Source organism: Diplotaxodon limnothrissa, linkage group LG19 (genome assembly GCF_057381915.1).
Source record: "Diplotaxodon limnothrissa isolate DT_005_m linkage group LG19, D_limnothrissa_male_GT1.1, whole genome shotgun sequence".
Lineage (NCBI taxonomy): Eukaryota > Metazoa > Chordata > Actinopteri > Cichliformes > Cichlidae > Diplotaxodon > Diplotaxodon limnothrissa.
In genome coordinates, this window is record NC_140614.1 from 30,282,581 (window position 1) to 30,300,228 (window position 17,648).

Here is a 17,648-nt window from a genome sequence, read left to right on the forward strand (position 1 = left end):
TCTCTGCCCCTCTAACGTTACTCGATGACAGTCACGTTGACAACATTCACCTCCCACTTTCCCAGGAAGTGGTGCGTTCAAGTGCTCCTCCAAAAATAGCTTCTTTCTCCAAAAGAACTCGATATAAACTATAGCACAATTCTACAATCCTCCTTCTTAGAACCTTACTGAGTTCCTTGGACTACCCCATTGTTCTGAATATGGGTTATTATTATTTTGGTTGGATAAATACAGCATAATATCTCATCATTTGCAATTCATCCCAGGATGAATTAACCTCATTTTGAGACTAAGTAAGGGCCATATTATTTTTATTGCTTTAATATGTAAACCCTTCAAATTTAAAGATGGTTTACTTTCTTTTTCCTCATGTAATAAAACATAAGCAACAGATAAGAAAAGTTTACTAATGACAGTTGTTTTCTGTTACCTAAGAAACAAATTGGAATTTACTACATTAAAATAATTTTAGAATCTGGAGGAAGTGTGTCAAATTGACACTAACAGTATATTCCATAAATCACAAAAAATGATTTATTTAACATTTTATTTAATAACATTTTTATCTTCTTAAAATGTTATGCAATAGCTTCGCTGGCCCAGCCCACTTGAGATGAAATAGGGTTTGACCCCCCCTTATCTAGATTATATCAATAGTGTATGCATATATTTAAGTATGAGTAGTGGAGGTTTTCAGTTTTTATAACTAAGTTGTGTGAGAAAAACAATACAGTAGCCCAATGTTGTTTAATTTTAACTTTAAAATCAAATGTCAGGCAAATACAGGGAAATTTCATCAAATAAATGTATGATTTAGGATGTGTACAGATGCCATTCTTTGCAGTAAAGACCATCCAAATGAGGAGCAGCAAATTAAGCACATTTTTTAGGTTTGTAAAAGAGATTAGAGAGAAAATATCAGTGGGGAAAACAATTTTCACTCAAAATACACTTCCAGGTTATTCCTTAGCTTTCGCCTGTATTACATGATTAACATCAGCAGTGTGTGTTTGTCCAGAAGCTATTTTGGAGTCATTTCAACTTTCTGTTTTCTAATACATCACATATAGATTAATCATAACATTAGTTTGGTATTTCCTAATTTAAATTCAACAAATGACTTTGTTTTCACTCCGGTTAAGAAATATGATTATGATGATCAGGTTAAACCAGGAACTCAGATGCTCGATTCTGAGAATAAAAACCCAGTTTGCATGTGATTTACCCAGTAATTAGCTTTTGTCCCTCAGATACCAACAACGTAAAATCCCTGGTAAGCTAGGAAACACATTTTTTTGTAAAATCATCATTTTTTAAAGCACAAGCCAACAACTTTCCTTCGGTTTTTAGAACGGGTTTCCATCTTGACCAGATGTTTTAACGTGTCAATTTGATCGCTTTCTGTCTATTGTAGAATTTCCAAAAGCACATGAAGGCAGCAGGAGACCAGCACAGCCCCAGCAAGACGTCACAACACGCTACGTCATTATTATTGTTATGGACGCCAACAAAGGATGAGGAGGGCACTCTGTTAATCTGTACGGATTAAAACTGTGAAATATTTAATATGTTAAACTGAACAATAATAAAACGCCTCTTTTGAATCTAAATAATTAATTTTTTTGCTGAAGCATTCCTCGTTTAACATTTCGAGCTGGGACGTATGTCTGTTTACGCCTGTTTTTGTTGCTAAGCAACGACGCAACACAGAGACGGCTGGAGACTGTCTATGAGTCGAAGACAGCAAATGTTTTTTGTGAATTGATGTCTTTCATTAGCAGCCCGGTTGGCTTGTCTATCCCAGGGAGAACTGTTTGTTCTCTCATCTCTCAATGCGTGAGCTTTGCTTATATAAACAGTTTATTTTTGGGCTTTTCTAGTGGATTTAAGATGGCATCAAACTATGCATCACTTGTGAAGGAAGCCGTTCAACTCCTCGACAAGTTTAGAGCTAGCAGACAGTGTTTGGATGACTTCACAGAAGATGCTATGAAGGATCTGCAGGTATGTCAGACTCAGATCAATGTGAGTGGATGCATAGGCCTGCTTCTGATTAGTCTGTATTTCTTGTTTTGTCACAGGACATGGACATGCTGCAGAGGAAGTTCATTCTTGATGTTGTTTCCGGATGTGTTGAGCAAAAGAAGCTGCTGGATGTAGTCATCAATGCCTTCTTTGGCCAGCACGTAAAATCAGTGTCCAGAGGTGAACGTAGCCAGTTTGTTGGTGAGTAACTTCATTGCTACTCCTGATTTCAGCCTGAATAAAAGAACTGACACGTTTTAATGATCGTCTTGCTCCCCAGTTATCTGTTACCTGGCCACATTTCTTCTTGATGACCTCGGGCTTCAGTGTTTTAGCAGCATTGTTAAATCTCTGGACATCAAGAAAATGCACATGGTAAGAAACACAAATTCTGGGTGCAGAAGAGGGAAATTAATCAGCAGCTTTCTTATGTTTCACTTTTCAAAATTAGTTTTTAGGTTTCTTCTTCTCAAACCTCACCACGTGGATACAGGATGAGTGGAACAACATCTATGATGCTGCCTTTGTGGAGAAACAGTGGATTGGGCCTCTACTCAGGTGAGAAAAGCATGATAAACAAAAATACTACTTAGGTAATAACACTATAATAACTCAAAAAATGAATGGAAAACTTAAATCTACACATTGTGTAATTCACTGACAACAAAAAGACATGACAGCAGTCAGTAGCAAACAAAATTTTTAATCCTTTGAGGGCTGTATTCAGTGATTGATTTGACGCTGAAGTCACATGAAGTTCGGCACAGCGTCTGTAGACTCTTTCATTCCTGTCACATAGGCTCAGTGTGAACATGCAAGAGAATAGGGAACTAAGGGGTGCTCATGCCATTGATCATTGAGTCTGTTTCCTCACAGTCTGGTCAGAAATGTGCACAAGTATTCCAGTGGAGGTTGTTTTGTGAGCAGAGCATTTCAAATTCAGACAACCCAAATGTTTGCGTGTGTGTCCTTTAGGTGGCGCCCTGAGATAGATATTCTCATGGACCAGCTTGCAGTCAAGATCTCTCAAGGGAATCTGCTCAAGAAAGCTGCAACCAAAACCACTGAGCCCCAGGAGTTCGCCCTCACCGAACCTAAACCACGGCCTCTACCCATGCCCGAGCTCATCCCACAGCAGAAGAAATGCAAACCAGTCAGTATCAGTTACAAAAAGTCCTTTAATTTGAGAATTTTTCATGTCCTCAATCCTTAAAGAGAATGTAAGCTGTAAACTGTGTAGAGGCTGGTGCGTCACTCTTGTTTGTCATGCAGGTACCAAGCAGCACCTACAAGGCTCCAAAGGAGAAGCAGATAATCGAGGAGAATAAACAGAAGAACCATCAAAAGGCTCAGGTACAATGAATCTAATACAAAAGAAGATATGTTTAACAGTTAAACGGCAGCTGGCACATTTAAGTTCAATAATAGTAGATATTATCAAAAAATTTTATATTTTTAAATTCAATTACATATACTGCCATTAAAAAGTTCGCTTATCTGTTTTCCACCAAAGGAGCTTCTGTATGAAGCGAATATCAAACAGTTCAGATGTGGAAATCCACAGAAGTCTGAGCACACAAAGGTGTGTATGTGTGTGACTGTGTGTGTGTGTGTGTGTGTGTGTGTGTGTGTGTGTGTGTGTGTGTGTGTGTGTGTGTGTGTGTGTGTGTGTGTGTGTGAGGGTGGGCTTGTATTCTGTTGGCTTCAACACCATCTCATACTTGTTCCACAGAGAGTGATGTCCAAGATTGAGGAAGACTTGGATTCAAGGCTCAAGCCTAATTCCTTTCATTCCCGTGGAGCTCCTTCCAGTAATAAGGTAAGACCTAAGTACTCTGCCGGTTTCTAGATAGCCTAATGTTGGTGTAATATCTGCTGTCATGTGTATATTTTTTACAGGCTGTCAGCTATCCGATCAAACTCAACAATGCAGCTATTTTAAGGAAGGAGGCACTGTATAAGCGTTGGGTGGAGGAGGAGGTCCAAAGGTACAGCACAGCTTTTACCTGCTACTTTGACCTTTTCCAAGGTGTCTGCATAGTGCTCCACGAGGATGAAGTGCAAATCAAACACATGAAAAGTTGCGTCCTTTGTGCGTCTGTTTTTAATACAGAATTGAGCGGCTGGTGCAAGGCGAGCGCGATCCTTCATCTTTCCTGCAGTGGCAAAAGGAGATGCGTGAGAAGGACCTTCAGGAGCAGTTGCCCAAGATTGAGCGCCGACACCTGGAGGCATGCATCAGTGAACAGGAGGCAGCTCTGGCCCGCAAACGTATAATGGAGCGCAATCAGAAGGCTGCGCAGCTGAAGAAAGAAGAGGTAGGTAAAAACCAAGTGGCAACTAATAAATAAAAGGAATTCACAGAGGATTAAACTTGTTGTCGTCTTCTTTATGGCTTGTTTGCTTTTTCTAGACCGCTCAGCTGATGCAAAGATATGCTGAGAAAAGGTTGCAAGAGGAAAAGGAAATAAAGGATCTGGTGCAGCAAGTGGCAGATGGCCACAAGAATTCAAAGGCAGCTAAAGAGAAGTTACAGAAGCTGAAGCAAAGCATAGGTGCGCCTCCTCAAGCAGCTTGTCAAACGGGGCATTTCACGTGTTTCTTTTTGCTGTTCACATCAATGTCATGACAAATTTCACAGTGAAAGAAGTCTCCGAACAGAACCAGGAGCTGCTTCGTCAAGCACTGGAGGAAGCAGAGGCAGAGATGAGCCGCAAATTTGAAGTCATCCGAGAAATTCACTGCATTGAGTCGCTTCCTCGCATGAAATTCAAGAAATTTGATGACACAGACGTAAGTGAAGGAAAGCTGCAGTACTATGCAAAAAAGAAAAGTGGTTTCAATGTGGATCAAGACTTTTGCACAGTTCTGTATCTTATACTGAGATGCTGTTATCGATCTCTGTGTCACAGTTATCTAATCCCATGTCAGACTGTAGGCCATGAGCTGCTGGGAGAAATGTCGCTGTATGAGACGAAGGAGCGGCTGGCCCATCTGAAGAACAAGCAGCAAGCAGAGCAGGAGGAGAAACGGAAGCTCATCCTGGAGGAGAAGCAGAAACAGAAGCAGCAGCTGATGGAGAAGCTGGATGCCATCAACTTCCACAGCAGCGTCCTGGCACAAGCTACGGCCATCAGGTCAGGAAAGTGGCAAACAAAAATACTCAAACGCAGAAATGTGCACATGTGCATGTACTGATGCTAGTTTTGGCATGTGGCAGGAAAGAGGAGAGGAAAGCCGAGAAGGAATTAATTCAGCAGGTGGTGGCTCAGGATGAGACGGTTTTAGCTCTGAACAAGATGCTTGAAGAGAAAAAGCAAGAACGTCAAAAGCTCAAGCAAACTGAAAGCAAGGTCAAAGCCCCTGAACAGACAGGAGGACACACAGGGACACACAGCCAGGTGAGTGTAAAGTCCACAACAAAGAAGAAATGAAAGAAGAAATAAAACGTATCCATAACTCCTTTCTCTGTTTCCTCTTTTGCCAGGCGAGTGTGACAAGCTGGGAGGAGCTGGAGCAGAGCTTGTCGCGCCTTGTAGAGAATTTTTCTTGACTCAAGCTATAAATGTGTTTATCAGGCACTGCAATCTTATGACTGTTTAATTTAATAAAACACGTGTGGATAACATGTGCAGTCATTTGAAGTTGCACTTATGTACTGATGTTGATCGCTGCTTGGTTTTCTGCAACAGTCGAGTATTACGACTTTTTTTTATTTTTTGTTTCAATTACTGCCAAAGTTATCGAAACTCACGTCTGTACGTAACATGAAAAAAGGAAGCGAGCCTTCAACCGTGACTGATGAGGAATGTTTCCCTTCCCCTAAACAATACTGTTTTCTGTGGCTTTCTGTGGTTTTCTGCGTCTTGCTACCAATTTACTGTACTAAATAAATACCAAGAGTCAAGTATCATATCTTTTGGGACTATCCACAACAACAAAAAAGAGAACTACTGCAAGCATAGACACAAGAATTGAACAATATACAATAACATTTCTCTGTGATATTCTATATTTAGCACAAAGCAACATAAAGTATATTAATGATATGATTTTTTATTTTTTTTTGTAAAAATTAATTAAGTAATTTTCATGATAAATTCGTATTACTGCTTGGACCTAGTTTGAATCGCTTCACCTGCGGACCGGGAGCAACTCTGAGCCTAATGCATGATGTTTTAATAAGGCGGTGGTGTCCCTGTTGGTTGTTCCTTGTAACTACACCAGATCTGTCTTGAATTGAGCCCATTTCTCTCGGTTTTTTCCCTCTAAACCAAAATCACATGATGCCTTTTTGTCATATGACACTGATGAGTGGGCTGATTCCCCTGACAGCGTACTCTATGAAAACAAAGGAAACGCTGCCACATTTAAGAGATGAGATGCTGTAGACAAGCATTGTTTGGTGGCTGCAGTCGGTAATCTGACTGGAGCATGGACTGTCGGGGAGTTCTGGCTGCGATCACCGCCGCTTGTTTCATAGGTAAGTGGAGTGGCTTGTACCGTTAACGAAACGGCGGCGGTAATCCTATAAACCAAGGGTCTAATACAGAGATTTACTATATAGTATGAAAAAAAGCATGAAGTCACCTTAGGTTAATTCACTACTGAAAAGTGCTGATGGTTTGTTATTGAAAGTATAGAAACAGTAGAATCAGTTCTAATGTTGTTGCATCATGTAATTTAGACTTTGTTCAAAGCAAAACTTTATTACACACACTTTTCTTTGCACCAGGACACCATAATGAAATTAATACACTGGCTCACTGTATTTCCGTGGTACTTATTGCTTTTGTATTTCTGTTAATATAATTTTATCCGTTTTTACAAACTCCCTGACTTGTAATTCAAGAAGCATATCTATTTGGGAGAGAACTGCTGCTAACCCAGAGGAGACTGGAGCTGAGAAATCATATGACCCCTTTCTGAATAATTGCATTTCATGAGGAGGATGGCTCCTATTCAAGAAAGCAGTTAAGCGCAAGGCTTATGTGATTACTACCACAATGTGGGCTCTGTTTTGCTGATGTGCCTATACCTTTTGCAGCCACCTTTTTTTCTTTCTTTCCCTGTTGGATAAACTTTTTGTAAAATCATTCAGCTATAGTTGATTGAAGAAGTTCTTCCTCTTTTAATAAAGGCAATGCAGCAAGGTTGGCTCTCAGGTCACTCATCCACTTGCTAACATTTATTTTTCATACTTCTGTTGTGTCCCTGAGGCTGTGTCCTAGCTCAGTGCGTGTCTAGGGAGGAGGGACGTGAGGGTTCAACCTCAGTCCACAGCAACATTTCAAAGCAGGAGACTGAATCATGGAGAGATGCAGGGAGACAGGAGTTAAAATCCTGGTTATTATTTGCAATACTAATAAATAAACGAAAACATTCAAAGAAAAGGTATGCAGGAGGGTCCCCCAAAATGTTTGCTTACACTGTTTGTATTAATTATTAGTGATCATACCACATATTTTTGCTTTTATGCACTCGAGCCATAACTTTTTCACTACATTTAGGTACTTTTGAACCTTTTTAAGACAGCTGACCGCATATATACCATTGTGTCCTTCCTTCTCAGGCTTAGTGGTGAGCCAGACCACTCTTACTCCTGCTGTGACAGATACCACTCTGATCGAAAATGTGACCAGTCTGACTCCGACACCCGTGATTTTCAGCAGCACCACCTCAGGCTGCTTCACTTTTAACCTTTCTGCTTGTGAGCCATGTGCACCGGGGTCACAGTACGACAACAGTGAGTCAGTGACTATCATCTGCCATGGCTTTATTTTATGATATTTCTAAATATGCTATATTTAATGTCCTTTCTGTTAAGTACCTGGCTTTGCTTTTGTTGATATTAAAATAAGCTGTATGATATTAAAGCAGCAAAAATGAAGAGTAAAATCAACTTTTTGTCAATCCCCCCCAGACACCCTTCTGTGCACGTGCTGTCCTGACTCAGGGCGGTGTGTATTTCCTGGCGCGTGCCTGCCATGCACCAGAGGATTTTATCAGCCACTAGCAGGACAGCAGCAGTGTCTACCTTGCAGCCGGGGCTTCTACACCAAGTAAAGACTAATTTTGTTCCAGCAAATTCAAACTTCACTTTTTTTTTCTCTCTTTTTAAATAGAAATCCAGAGTTTACATCACTAATAATTTTTTCATATGCTGTATCCACTTCAGTTTCATTGGAAGTCCATTATGTCGCCCTTGCCCTCCTGGGTCCTTCAACAATAACACTGGTGAAGACTCTTGCACAAGTTGCTCACCAGGTTTGTTTATCTAGCAGTTACTCATTGTTTTCTATATCAGAAAACAGAGAGTGTTGATTCCCATACATATGCTTTAATTGTAAAATATTGCTATAAAATACACACAACTTAAAGAGAAAGGCACGCTTTATGCTTTTGATTATTTTCTGTTACAAAACAATGGATCCTCTTAGTGGATGTGGTTTCAAATAATAGCTTAAGGTTCAGGCTTCAGACTCCTCTAAACATTTGCTCGGTAGCTTTTCCATATGATGTCACTCTGAGGTGATATCTGTATTATGGTTATCTCAGGAAATTTGAACAGGTCCCCTTAAAGTCTATAGATATGCTTGCATTAGTATATGTTGATATCTATAACTCAAAACCACAAATTATGTATATTTCTGTTCGTTTTTTAGGTTTCTTTTCATCGCAGGGTAATTCTACTTCATGTAAACCATGTGCACAAGGACGTTTTTGCAAGTAAGTTGGACCTGATTGCTGCTGGGACTGCATTTCTGTTTGTGTGTCCATTTTTCTGTTTTGTTGTTGTTGCCCTGTAACTGAGCAGAACTCAGTGTTTGGAAAATAACTTATCTAACCACCAAACTGAGCATCACATGCTTTCATCTCATGGTTCTGAGTTGCCTGCACAGTTGCACGCCACACAAACACACCCACACGCACAGACACACACAGGACTAGCTACACAGTGTCTGCTTTGAGTAATCTGCAGCTGGCACAAAGTCACGAATGGCATGCACAGCCCTGTTTAAGTGGTTTATGTGACTCCTATTGAAATGAATGTAGTTTTGATTCATGACAAAAATGCATTATCCCTCCATTACAGTTTGAGATATGGTTACAGGGGGCTAATACTCCTTTGGATTTTCCCAGGTTATTTTTGAGAGTTTCCAGACTAGATAGGATATGTAGGCTCACGCGGTCTAGATGACGTGTCCCAAATAACCTTCACAGGGAGGCGTATTGCAAGATTCTTAATCACAGCTAAACTGTGGGTGTAAAAGAGCAACAATATTAGCTCCTTCTGTGGATCTGGGGATTTATTTTTTACCATTTAGAAACTGACAGTCATTAAACACTCATAGTCATATTAAGCAACTTCTCCATTGGCAGAGCTTCAAGGCTTCATTGTGAGAGTCTGGTGACCTCTTTGCCTGCTGAAAGCACTTCCTAGGGCTGATTGCAAGTTTGCTTCTGCACTAATAAAAGCGATATTCCTTTTTAGTCTGTCCATACTTGCCAGCCAAGCCTGAAAGCCTATCTCCTCACTGCCAGCGTCTGCCAGCAGGTTCCTGGGCTGCTGCCATGATAGGAAGTGATGTCTCACAGCCACGACTCCATATGTTATTTACAGATGCTAAAAATAGTGTTTGGGACTTGGCCTCTCTTTATTTTTTTAGTTTGATGAACTACCTCCTGCCACCACCAAGTTACAAAACATTTCTCCAGTAGTCACTGTTTTATCCACTGATCTAACTGTTAACTATTGACAACAACCATTCATATTATTAGTAGGATCTTTGATCAGTAGACCTGCTCCAAAGTGTTCACATGTATTTTACAGCTATAAATGTTGTTTGTTTTTTTTTCCTGACAGCTCATCGGGTTGTACTCAGTGCCAGATGTGTCCTGGAGGCACAGAAGCTCTGCAGACTGCCGCTAAGGACTGCTCTCCATGTCGGCCAGGTAAACTAGAGTATCTTAAATGGGCTGTCACTTAGTCATTTGTGTGAGTGTTTGCTGTGGCTTGCAATAGAGAAAGATAAGAATTGCTTTCCATCCCAGTGATGTGTGATTTTTGAACAGGTATGTACAAGGCCGCCCGTCAGAATATGTGTCAAATCTGCAGCAGTGGTTATTTTCAGATCCACTGGGGCCAGGAAAGCTGTGATATCTGCCCAGAGAATCACTACTGCCCTGTGAGTGCGCCACACTCTCTCCGATGAAATACATGCGTGTGCATTTAAAAGATATTTAGCGACAGAGCATGTTATTCTCTCAGAGTCCTGACGTGAACCCCATTCAGTGTCCGAGTGATGCCTTTTGTCCAGAGGGCAGCCTGGCTCCGGGCTACTGCATGGAGACTTTCTTCCGCAAAGCAGGGGACACTTGTGAACTGGCTCCTGTCACTATTGCTTTGTTAGTTATTGGAGGAGGGGGTGAGTAATACTAACAACGATTGTTTGATCCAAGCGATTTATTTATTTTTTGTGTCTGGTATTGTAATGGGTCATAAAGTTGCCTGTTTTCTGTAAAATTCACATTCAAATGAATTGAAAAAAGGAAAAAGTGATGAAACAAACTGGATTTTCAGTAACTTGACTCAGTTATAGTCCTGTTTATTGATATATAATAACTGTAAATGAGCCATGTTAATTCAAGCTCAATTCTTATGGCTAAATGCAGTCCTGTCAGGTGGTTCAAATAAAGATATAGTGAATTGAATTAGGAGTCATGGTCACATGCTAAAGCACTCTATGCCTGTAATGACGTGTGTGTCTCTCTCATATATGTCTGTGTGTTTTTTATTCCAGTGGCCTTACTTTTTATCATTTTAATGCTTTTACGTCGACGAAGAGAAACTGACGGAGAGCTGACAGTAGCCCGGGCTCCACTGTTACGAAAAGAGCGACCTCAAGGACGATACTATGGCCTGCCCTGTGATGCAGAACCTGTATATGCGGGCTGGTGAAGCACTAAGATACAAGAAGAGACACTGAAACACTGATAAAACTCCCTCCCTCCCCTCTAGAGACTACACCTTATCAAACCACCAGCCTGTCAATTGCAATGAATCACTGGCCAGTGGAGGTTGATTCTTTGGTGAATTCTTTCTGTCGCAATCGTTCCACTCAGAGAAAAACATTCCTTGTGTAAGTGAGGTTATTCGATTATGAGAGGTACGCTGGAATGACGAAAACAACATACATCCCTCTGCTTGGTGACAGCCTTTTTCACTTATGAAAAGCACTTTTTTTTTAACAAGGTAATTGATTTACTTTGCATTCCTGTTTCAGTGCACTTACATTAACATCTGTTGTCTCAGTGATTACGTGTAAACTGTGGATGATACTTTTTTTTTTTTAAATTTAATTTAATTATATTTCTTTTTAGATACTTTTGCTTAAAGGTTTTTTAACTGCTTTTTAAGGTTATATTTGTATGTTTTAGAAGAAAATAAAATATTCTGATTTCTAACCCTATTCAAATGCTATGTTATATTGTGGACTAGCTTTAAAATAAATGAAAACAAAAATCTGTATTGTCTTGATAATTTGTCCTAATATGCTGGGACAGTATAAAGTAATTTATTTCGAATGACCGTTAATAGGTTGTAAGTAATAGCACCTGTTATCATTAGTGTCCTCATATTAATTTATTTACTGGAGGAAAAAATCTTTTGGTGATATATCTTTTTAACAAGTACTGATTCTCCATATTCAAAACTTTTGATTGGCTGCATGTACTATATGTGTAATTAATTCAAATAATATATATATGTAAATATATAAACTTTTTATAAACAACTTTAAAACTCAAGAAAGACTCACATTTCACAGATTTCAAAACATTTTGAAAGACACTGGCTAATTTAACCAAGAAAAACAACGTAATTAATATCAGAACAGAATGTGTAATAACAACTGCCTTTCAGCAACATACAACACAAAACTGTAGTGTATTTTATCAAAGACAAACAGTGACAGTACAATGGCCTGCCAGCAGCAAAGAGTAGTGCTTTTATAACAGCCTTCAAGTAAATCTGGTGATATTATACCTTCCATTAGTGTGTAGAAAGTGTAATTTAGGCTGTGTTTTAATTGTTCAATTCTTGCTCCTGTATGCTGTGAATGTGGTGTTATACTGTCTTCTGCTAAGCGGAGAATTAAGAAATACAAACACTGTCTTAACCAGCTCTTTATAACTACCACAGCTGACATTACATGTGTCGCTTGTCTACAAAGCTTTGAAAGTAAAATTAGTTAAAAGACATTCTGAAGCAGGGCAATGGTTTTGACTTTAAAATGTATTTGAATACGTTTTAAAGCTTTTCCTACTGATAAAGTCCTCCCCCACCATGGCCATTCATGCCACAAAAAAGTAGTTAAGTAATAAATAAACAATTAAATGACAGAAAAGTTCCTGTTATCTGCTATAGAAAATTCTCTCTTTTTTTAATTTTTTTACAATGGCTCTACAAGAATAATAAAAAAGCTTCTGTTCAACAATTACAGACAGTAATTGAGAATTGAGAAACAAATTGAGATGTTCTGTTGAAATTGCTCCTCTTTTTCATATATTTACTGGGCTTTTTCACATGAATAATTAGTTTGACATGTCTGCGCTGTACCATCGGGGTTCTGATCACTCCCCAGATCATTCTGCAGTACTCCTGCAACACCAGATACACAGTTGGAGAGAACCGCGCACCTCAGGAAGAACAGATGGCCGTTACAACCCCCCACAGCCTGACACCTTCCATCAGGGAGTCAGGCTGATGCTGAGGATGCCTAAAACCACAGAAGTATGAATCAATCAATTCTTTAGAAATTAGTCATGGAAATATTTTTTGAACTATCACACTCTATTCTCAACATTAATCAGGCACTTGAATCCTCTTTTGCTAGTTTTATCTGTAACAGGTAACTGCTGCAGGTTGTATACTGTATATATGTGTCAGTGTTCTGCCTTGAAATGTTATGACAGTTGCAACCACTGTGTTGGAGTTCGGATATTCTGTCTGTGCCTCCGTGGGTTTCCTTCTACAGTCCAAAGATGTACATGTTAGGTTCGTCTGTCCCTTTGTGTCCTCGCTGTCTGACTGGTGATCTGTCCACGATGTACTACTTCTTGCCAGGTGTCAGCTGGTATAGCTGGTGAAGAAAATAGATGGATGAATGGATGGATGCTGTGGCATAATTATATTTACTGCACAACACAGCCCTACGCACAGCAGTCATTTTGATGAATCATAGCAGGGAAAGCACAGGCGTTATTAAGAACATCAATCACTATTTCATTTAGCTATCTAGATTGTGGATATTTGCTCCAGCTACATTTCTGTCATGGGCTATCTGTTCAGTAGGTACGGGGAAATTTGCCAGACTAAATAAATAAGAAAACTGAAATACTGATTTGGTCTTCCAGCAATGAACAATTCTTTCCAGATAATGTAAAAGTTCAACAGAAGAATGTGAAAAAATGGCAACTCTCAGGATCTCATGTTTACAGTGTGACAGCTATGTAGACAGACACAGCTGGAAGCTATATCATACTGTATATACACCAAGTAGACTGAATACAGGAGTATTTAATACATTTGTATTGGATAAAATGTGGTGTAGTGTGGTGCAGTGCCTGATAATCTTTTGATTACTGTAATACATGAAAGTTATATTGAAAAGTTATAAAGGACATAAATAAACAGTGCCACAGAAATACTCAATTTATGTTAAACCCACACAATGACATTTTACAAAAGCAATGGTACAGTAAAATACTAGGTATTTTATTGTAAATGTTTTTATACATAATTTTATTTTACTAAACAAAAGCAAAAGCTTTTTTAAGCTCGTCAGACGGGGGTAAAACTCTTACTTAGGCCAGTCTTAAAGAACCAACCTTATGTACAGTATTGTATTGTCCATAAACATGTTTTATTACACTGAAATGTGTTCATATGCGATTTATGCACATTTTACAAGTTTGGTTTGTCTCAAAATGACTTGAATGGTTCTCTCTCTCTCTCTTTTTAGCCTGCTCTGGTTTGCCATATCCTGCACAGCACAGCCAACCATGTCCTTCACTAGGTGGCGGTAAAGCGCTGTGTCGCTTCAACTTAACTTCATGCTTTTAACAAGAAGGTTTGTCCTAACGGGCCACCGTACTTACTTGGGCGTTCAGGAGGAAACATGGCGGCCACCCTGGCAAGGAGGCTGTCCGGTGTGTAACTGCAGTTTGACATTAATACAGTTTTATTTCACCCTCTTGATGCGGTGCTTGTTTATCATCTGTGTGTTACCGAGCAGTGCTGTTCAGTAACACATACAGAAATAGCTGAATTCGGTTTTATATTCATGTGTTTCTCTGTCGTCCTTGTGTTTGACAACAGGGTTGCTGAGGCCGCTGTCCGTGTCTGTATGTGCCCGGACACCACAGACCTGTCAGTCCAGCCTCGTCCAGTCTGCGCATCTCTACAGTTCTTTTACAGCCGCTGTCCGTGCTCCTCTCCAGGGTACAGTGTGGCAGACACCACGCTACAACATACTGCAGAGGTAAGGAGTGAAGGAATAGAAATATGAGGGCGATGCATTTGAGTAATTAAGCTCCCCAAAGTAACAGGCTAGGTTAATGTTCGTCCTAATCACGATTAGGTACAGGTTTTCCTCCAGGAAACCGTTTCACCGAATTGATAATCCGAGCTAATCTCATCTTGTGACACTTTTGTTGGTAGTGGACAGCCGGTATACAGCATAGAGGACTTGCAGTGACACAGCACCTGCTTTCCACGCTCACTGGGAGTGTTTTGTAGTTGTTTGTTTCTACTGTTGGCAAAAGGCGTCTTTATTTCGGATATAAAACACAAAAAAACTGAGATGACTAAAATGTGACTTCAACAGCTGCATCACAGAGTCTTTATAATGTAAGCACTTTGCAGCGGGTCTGAAAAAACAATAGAGTTTTCTATTATTTATTTTACCTAAAATAAATAATTTATTTCACCTTTTTGGACCCCCATTTTTTATTCATAATTTCCTTAATTGTAAAGGCAAAACAAATTCAATGATGTGCTGGGAACTGACATGACAGCATGTCACAGCTGCTGCAGATTTGTCCACTGCACATCCATGATGTGAGTCTCCTGCTCCACCACATCCCAAAGTTGCATTCTGGTGATGATGGAGCCATTTGCATACAGTCATTCTCATTGTCATGTTCAAAGATATGAGTTTGAGAAGATTTGAGCTTTGTGACATGATGCTTTATCCTGCAGCCGTCAGAAGATGAGTACAGAGGTCAGAAAGGGAGGGACGTGGTCAGCAGCAATGCTCAGCTTAGTTGGTGCTAAGGGCTCAAAATGTGCCAAGAAAATATCCCCACACTATTCCAACATCAGCAGCAGTGTCAATAGTTGATACAGGGCAGTTTGACCTGTTTTCATGTTGTTTACTCATATTCTGACCCTACCATCTGAATGTGAAGCACGTTTCCAAGGCTACCGTCTGTCGGGCAGTCAGGAATGTTACAGTTGCACTGAAACGTCTCCTGTACTCGTTTGTGGTGTTCCCCGGTCATAGACCCACAAGATTTATCAAAGAGGGATGCCACAAAATTGCAGGTATCAGGATGAACGAAACTTAATTCATGATGTGGTGATACTTGAACTACTACTTAAATTTTACATTTATGTTCACGGTTCCCAGGCGTGATTGGCTGTACAGATGGCACTCACATTCCAATCATTGCTCCTTCAGTAAATGAAGGAGACTATGTGAACAGGAAGTCTTTCCACAGCATTAATGTACAGGTACATAGCTCCCTGTAGCATTTCAAACTAACAAATTATTTCATTATAGTAATGGATGCTAATTTGTGTTCTCTGCACTGTGAAGATCATATGTGATGCTGCCAACATTATCACAAATATGGAAGCCAACTGCTCAGCCTCTGTGAGTGGTGGTGGTGGAGGACCCCCACCTGTTTTTCGGGCCTCCGCTTTTTTTTCTGTTGGCTATAACGGGTCACATTTGAGCATACAGAGTAAGCAAATATGTACTTGTAATGCTCAGATAATTTCAATAAGTGCTTACAGAAAGAAAATTAATGTAGCCTCTAACTGCAATTGATTTACATGGGACAAACAGACCAAGCACTATGGCTCATAATACAATTCCACCTTACCTGTTTGGACTATATTTTTATATTTCATTTTTACTTGCTGCCAGGAACGTTTGGGGCCTGTTGGGTTGCACCTGCGCTCACATCACATCACAAAATAAAATGTATAAAATAAAAAATAAAATAAAATATAATAAAATAACGTGTTAAATGGGTGGAAATCCCTAGATCAATGTTTAAATTAACACTCACGCATTGACTCTGTCGGCTTTGTTTTGCCATGCATGCTCCCTTTCTTTTGCAGCTGAGGCTGTGTTACTTTTTTTCCGCGGAATTTGCATGTTATCGGCATATGTTGCCATCAGAATTTCGGCCTCAAGCGCTGTAAGATACATTGACCGCGCCTTCTTTCCCTTCGTCTCCATGGTGACTCGCTTAATCTGTGCTCCACTAATCAGGGCTTTATGTATCCTCGTGCGCGCGCTTAATTTGGGGTTAAAGCAACTCCGCGTTGATTGAACTAATTGTTATCAGCCTTTCTGAAACCGAATATTCAGAGTTGGACAGTTCGGGGTTACTCAACCCTGAGTATCGTTTTTCACTCTGAGTTTTCTAAACCGGCTTCCTGAAATAGGGCCCTGGTGTTGAAGCATTTCCACCCAAACTGCTGCTCACTGGATACTTTCTCCTTTTTTAGCTCATTCTCTGTAAACCATAGAGATGACTGTTTGGGAAAATCCCAGCAGATTAGCAGCTTTTTAAATATTCTGACCCTTCTGACACAAATAACCATGCAACCATGTTCAGAGTCACTTCTTCCTCATTCTGATGCTCTGTTTTCATTTCAGTACATCCTCTACATGACAAAAGCCACTCAGTTGCTTCCATATGAGTGGATAATTATATATTTGTGTTAACAAGCTGGTGAACAGGTGTACAAAGTAAGTATGTTCTTTGTAACAGCTGTTCTGCTTCTCTCTGTTGTTGCAGGGTGTCGGCACTTGTTCCTAGTCGAACTCAGCAGCCAAGCAGAAGTCTGACTTACTATAGTGTCAAGAAGGGGAAGAGAAAGAGTGTAAAATCTGTCACAGATAGGTTCATGAGGCTGCACTGTGGCCTTTGGATCCGACGCAAGGTTTGTATGTGTTACAGCTGCTTGAGTCATATGTTAATTGTAGGTAACGTGTTAAATTTAACTTCTTGATTTTGAATATGAACAGGCTGGATACAAGAAGAAGCTCTGGAAGAAGAAACCTGCCAGACGAAAGCGCCTCAGAGAGATCGTATTCTGTAGCAAAACACAATGCAAGCTTTTAGATAAAATGACAACCTCATTTTGGAAAAGGAGAAACTGGTACGTCGATGATCCATACCTGAAGTACCACGATCGGGTCAACCTCAAACCCTAATTTGCTGATTCACGTAATGACATCTTGTCTTCTGCTTGTAATGTAATGATGTTGTATATGTGTCAGATAAATCATCACATTTTGCCATACTTTCCCTGTAAGTTT

At 39.9% G+C, this 17,648-nt stretch overlaps 3 protein-coding genes across 3 annotated transcripts; all 3 read left to right on the forward strand.

Annotated features, from left to right (window-relative positions):
* Nucleotides 1-1,764: 1,764 nt before the first annotated feature.
* On the forward strand, nt 1,765-5,578 carry cfap99 (cilia and flagella associated protein 99). Its single transcript, XM_085343375.1, has 15 exons — nt 1,765-2,004; nt 2,082-2,226; nt 2,306-2,400; nt 2,477-2,583; nt 3,001-3,178; nt 3,298-3,378; nt 3,539-3,607; nt 3,758-3,844; nt 3,925-4,013; nt 4,139-4,343; nt 4,439-4,580; nt 4,667-4,818; nt 4,957-5,162; nt 5,246-5,426; nt 5,513-5,578. The coding sequence occupies exons 1-15, from the start codon at nt 1,765-1,767 to the stop codon at nt 5,576-5,578; spliced, it is 2,043 nt and encodes a 680-aa protein (XP_085199501.1).
* An 880-nt stretch (nt 5,579-6,458) lies between these two features.
* On the forward strand, nt 6,459-11,067 carry LOC146612495 (uncharacterized). Its single transcript, XM_085343393.1, has 9 exons — nt 6,459-6,508; nt 7,598-7,771; nt 7,949-8,087; nt 8,204-8,292; nt 8,691-8,754; nt 9,893-9,981; nt 10,102-10,214; nt 10,298-10,454; nt 10,830-11,067. The coding sequence occupies exons 1-9, from the start codon at nt 6,460-6,462 to the stop codon at nt 10,985-10,987; spliced, it is 1,032 nt and encodes a 343-aa protein (XP_085199519.1). The 5' UTR covers nt 6,459; the 3' UTR covers nt 10,988-11,067.
* A 3,127-nt stretch (nt 11,068-14,194) lies between these two features.
* On the forward strand, nt 14,195-17,623 carry mrpl35 (mitochondrial ribosomal protein L35). The gene is made up of 4 exons (XM_085343100.1): nt 14,195-14,238; nt 14,408-14,570; nt 17,125-17,269; nt 17,355-17,623. Exons 1-4 carry the CDS (start codon nt 14,208-14,210, stop codon nt 17,541-17,543), a joined length of 528 nt encoding a protein of 175 aa, XP_085199226.1. The 5' UTR covers nt 14,195-14,207; the 3' UTR covers nt 17,544-17,623.
* Nucleotides 17,624-17,648: the final 25 nt, after the last annotated feature.

Excerpts from the sequence above, each read along its gene's own strand:
- mrpl35 (XM_085343100.1), top strand. The coding sequence starts at position 14,208 with ATGGCGGCCACCCTGGCAAGGAGGCTGTCCG. Across the intron at positions 14,239-14,407 it reads CCTGGCAAGGAGGCTGTCCG|GGTTGCTGAGGCCGCTGTCC; the intron begins GTGTGTAACTGC and ends GTTTGACAACAG. Across the intron at positions 14,571-17,124 it reads CGCTACAACATACTGCAGAG|GGTGTCGGCACTTGTTCCTA; the intron begins GTAAGGAGTGAA and ends CTGTTGTTGCAG.
- LOC146612495 (XM_085343393.1), top strand. The coding sequence starts at position 6,460 with ATGGACTGTCGGGGAGTTCTGGCTGCGATCACCGCCGCTTGTTTCATA. Across the intron at positions 7,772-7,948 it reads GGGGTCACAGTACGACAACA|ACACCCTTCTGTGCACGTGC; the intron begins GTGAGTCAGTGA and ends AATCCCCCCCAG. Across the intron at positions 8,755-9,892 it reads GCACAAGGACGTTTTTGCAA|CTCATCGGGTTGTACTCAGT; the intron begins GTAAGTTGGACC and ends TTTTCCTGACAG.
- cfap99 (XM_085343375.1), top strand. The coding sequence starts at position 1,765 with ATGTCTTTCATTAGCAGCCCGGTTGGCTTGTCTATCCCAGGGAGAACT. Across the intron at positions 4,014-4,138 it reads GTGGAGGAGGAGGTCCAAAG|AATTGAGCGGCTGGTGCAAG; the intron begins GTACAGCACAGC and ends TTTTTAATACAG. Across the intron at positions 4,344-4,438 it reads CGCAGCTGAAGAAAGAAGAG|ACCGCTCAGCTGATGCAAAG; the intron begins GTAGGTAAAAAC and ends TGCTTTTTCTAG.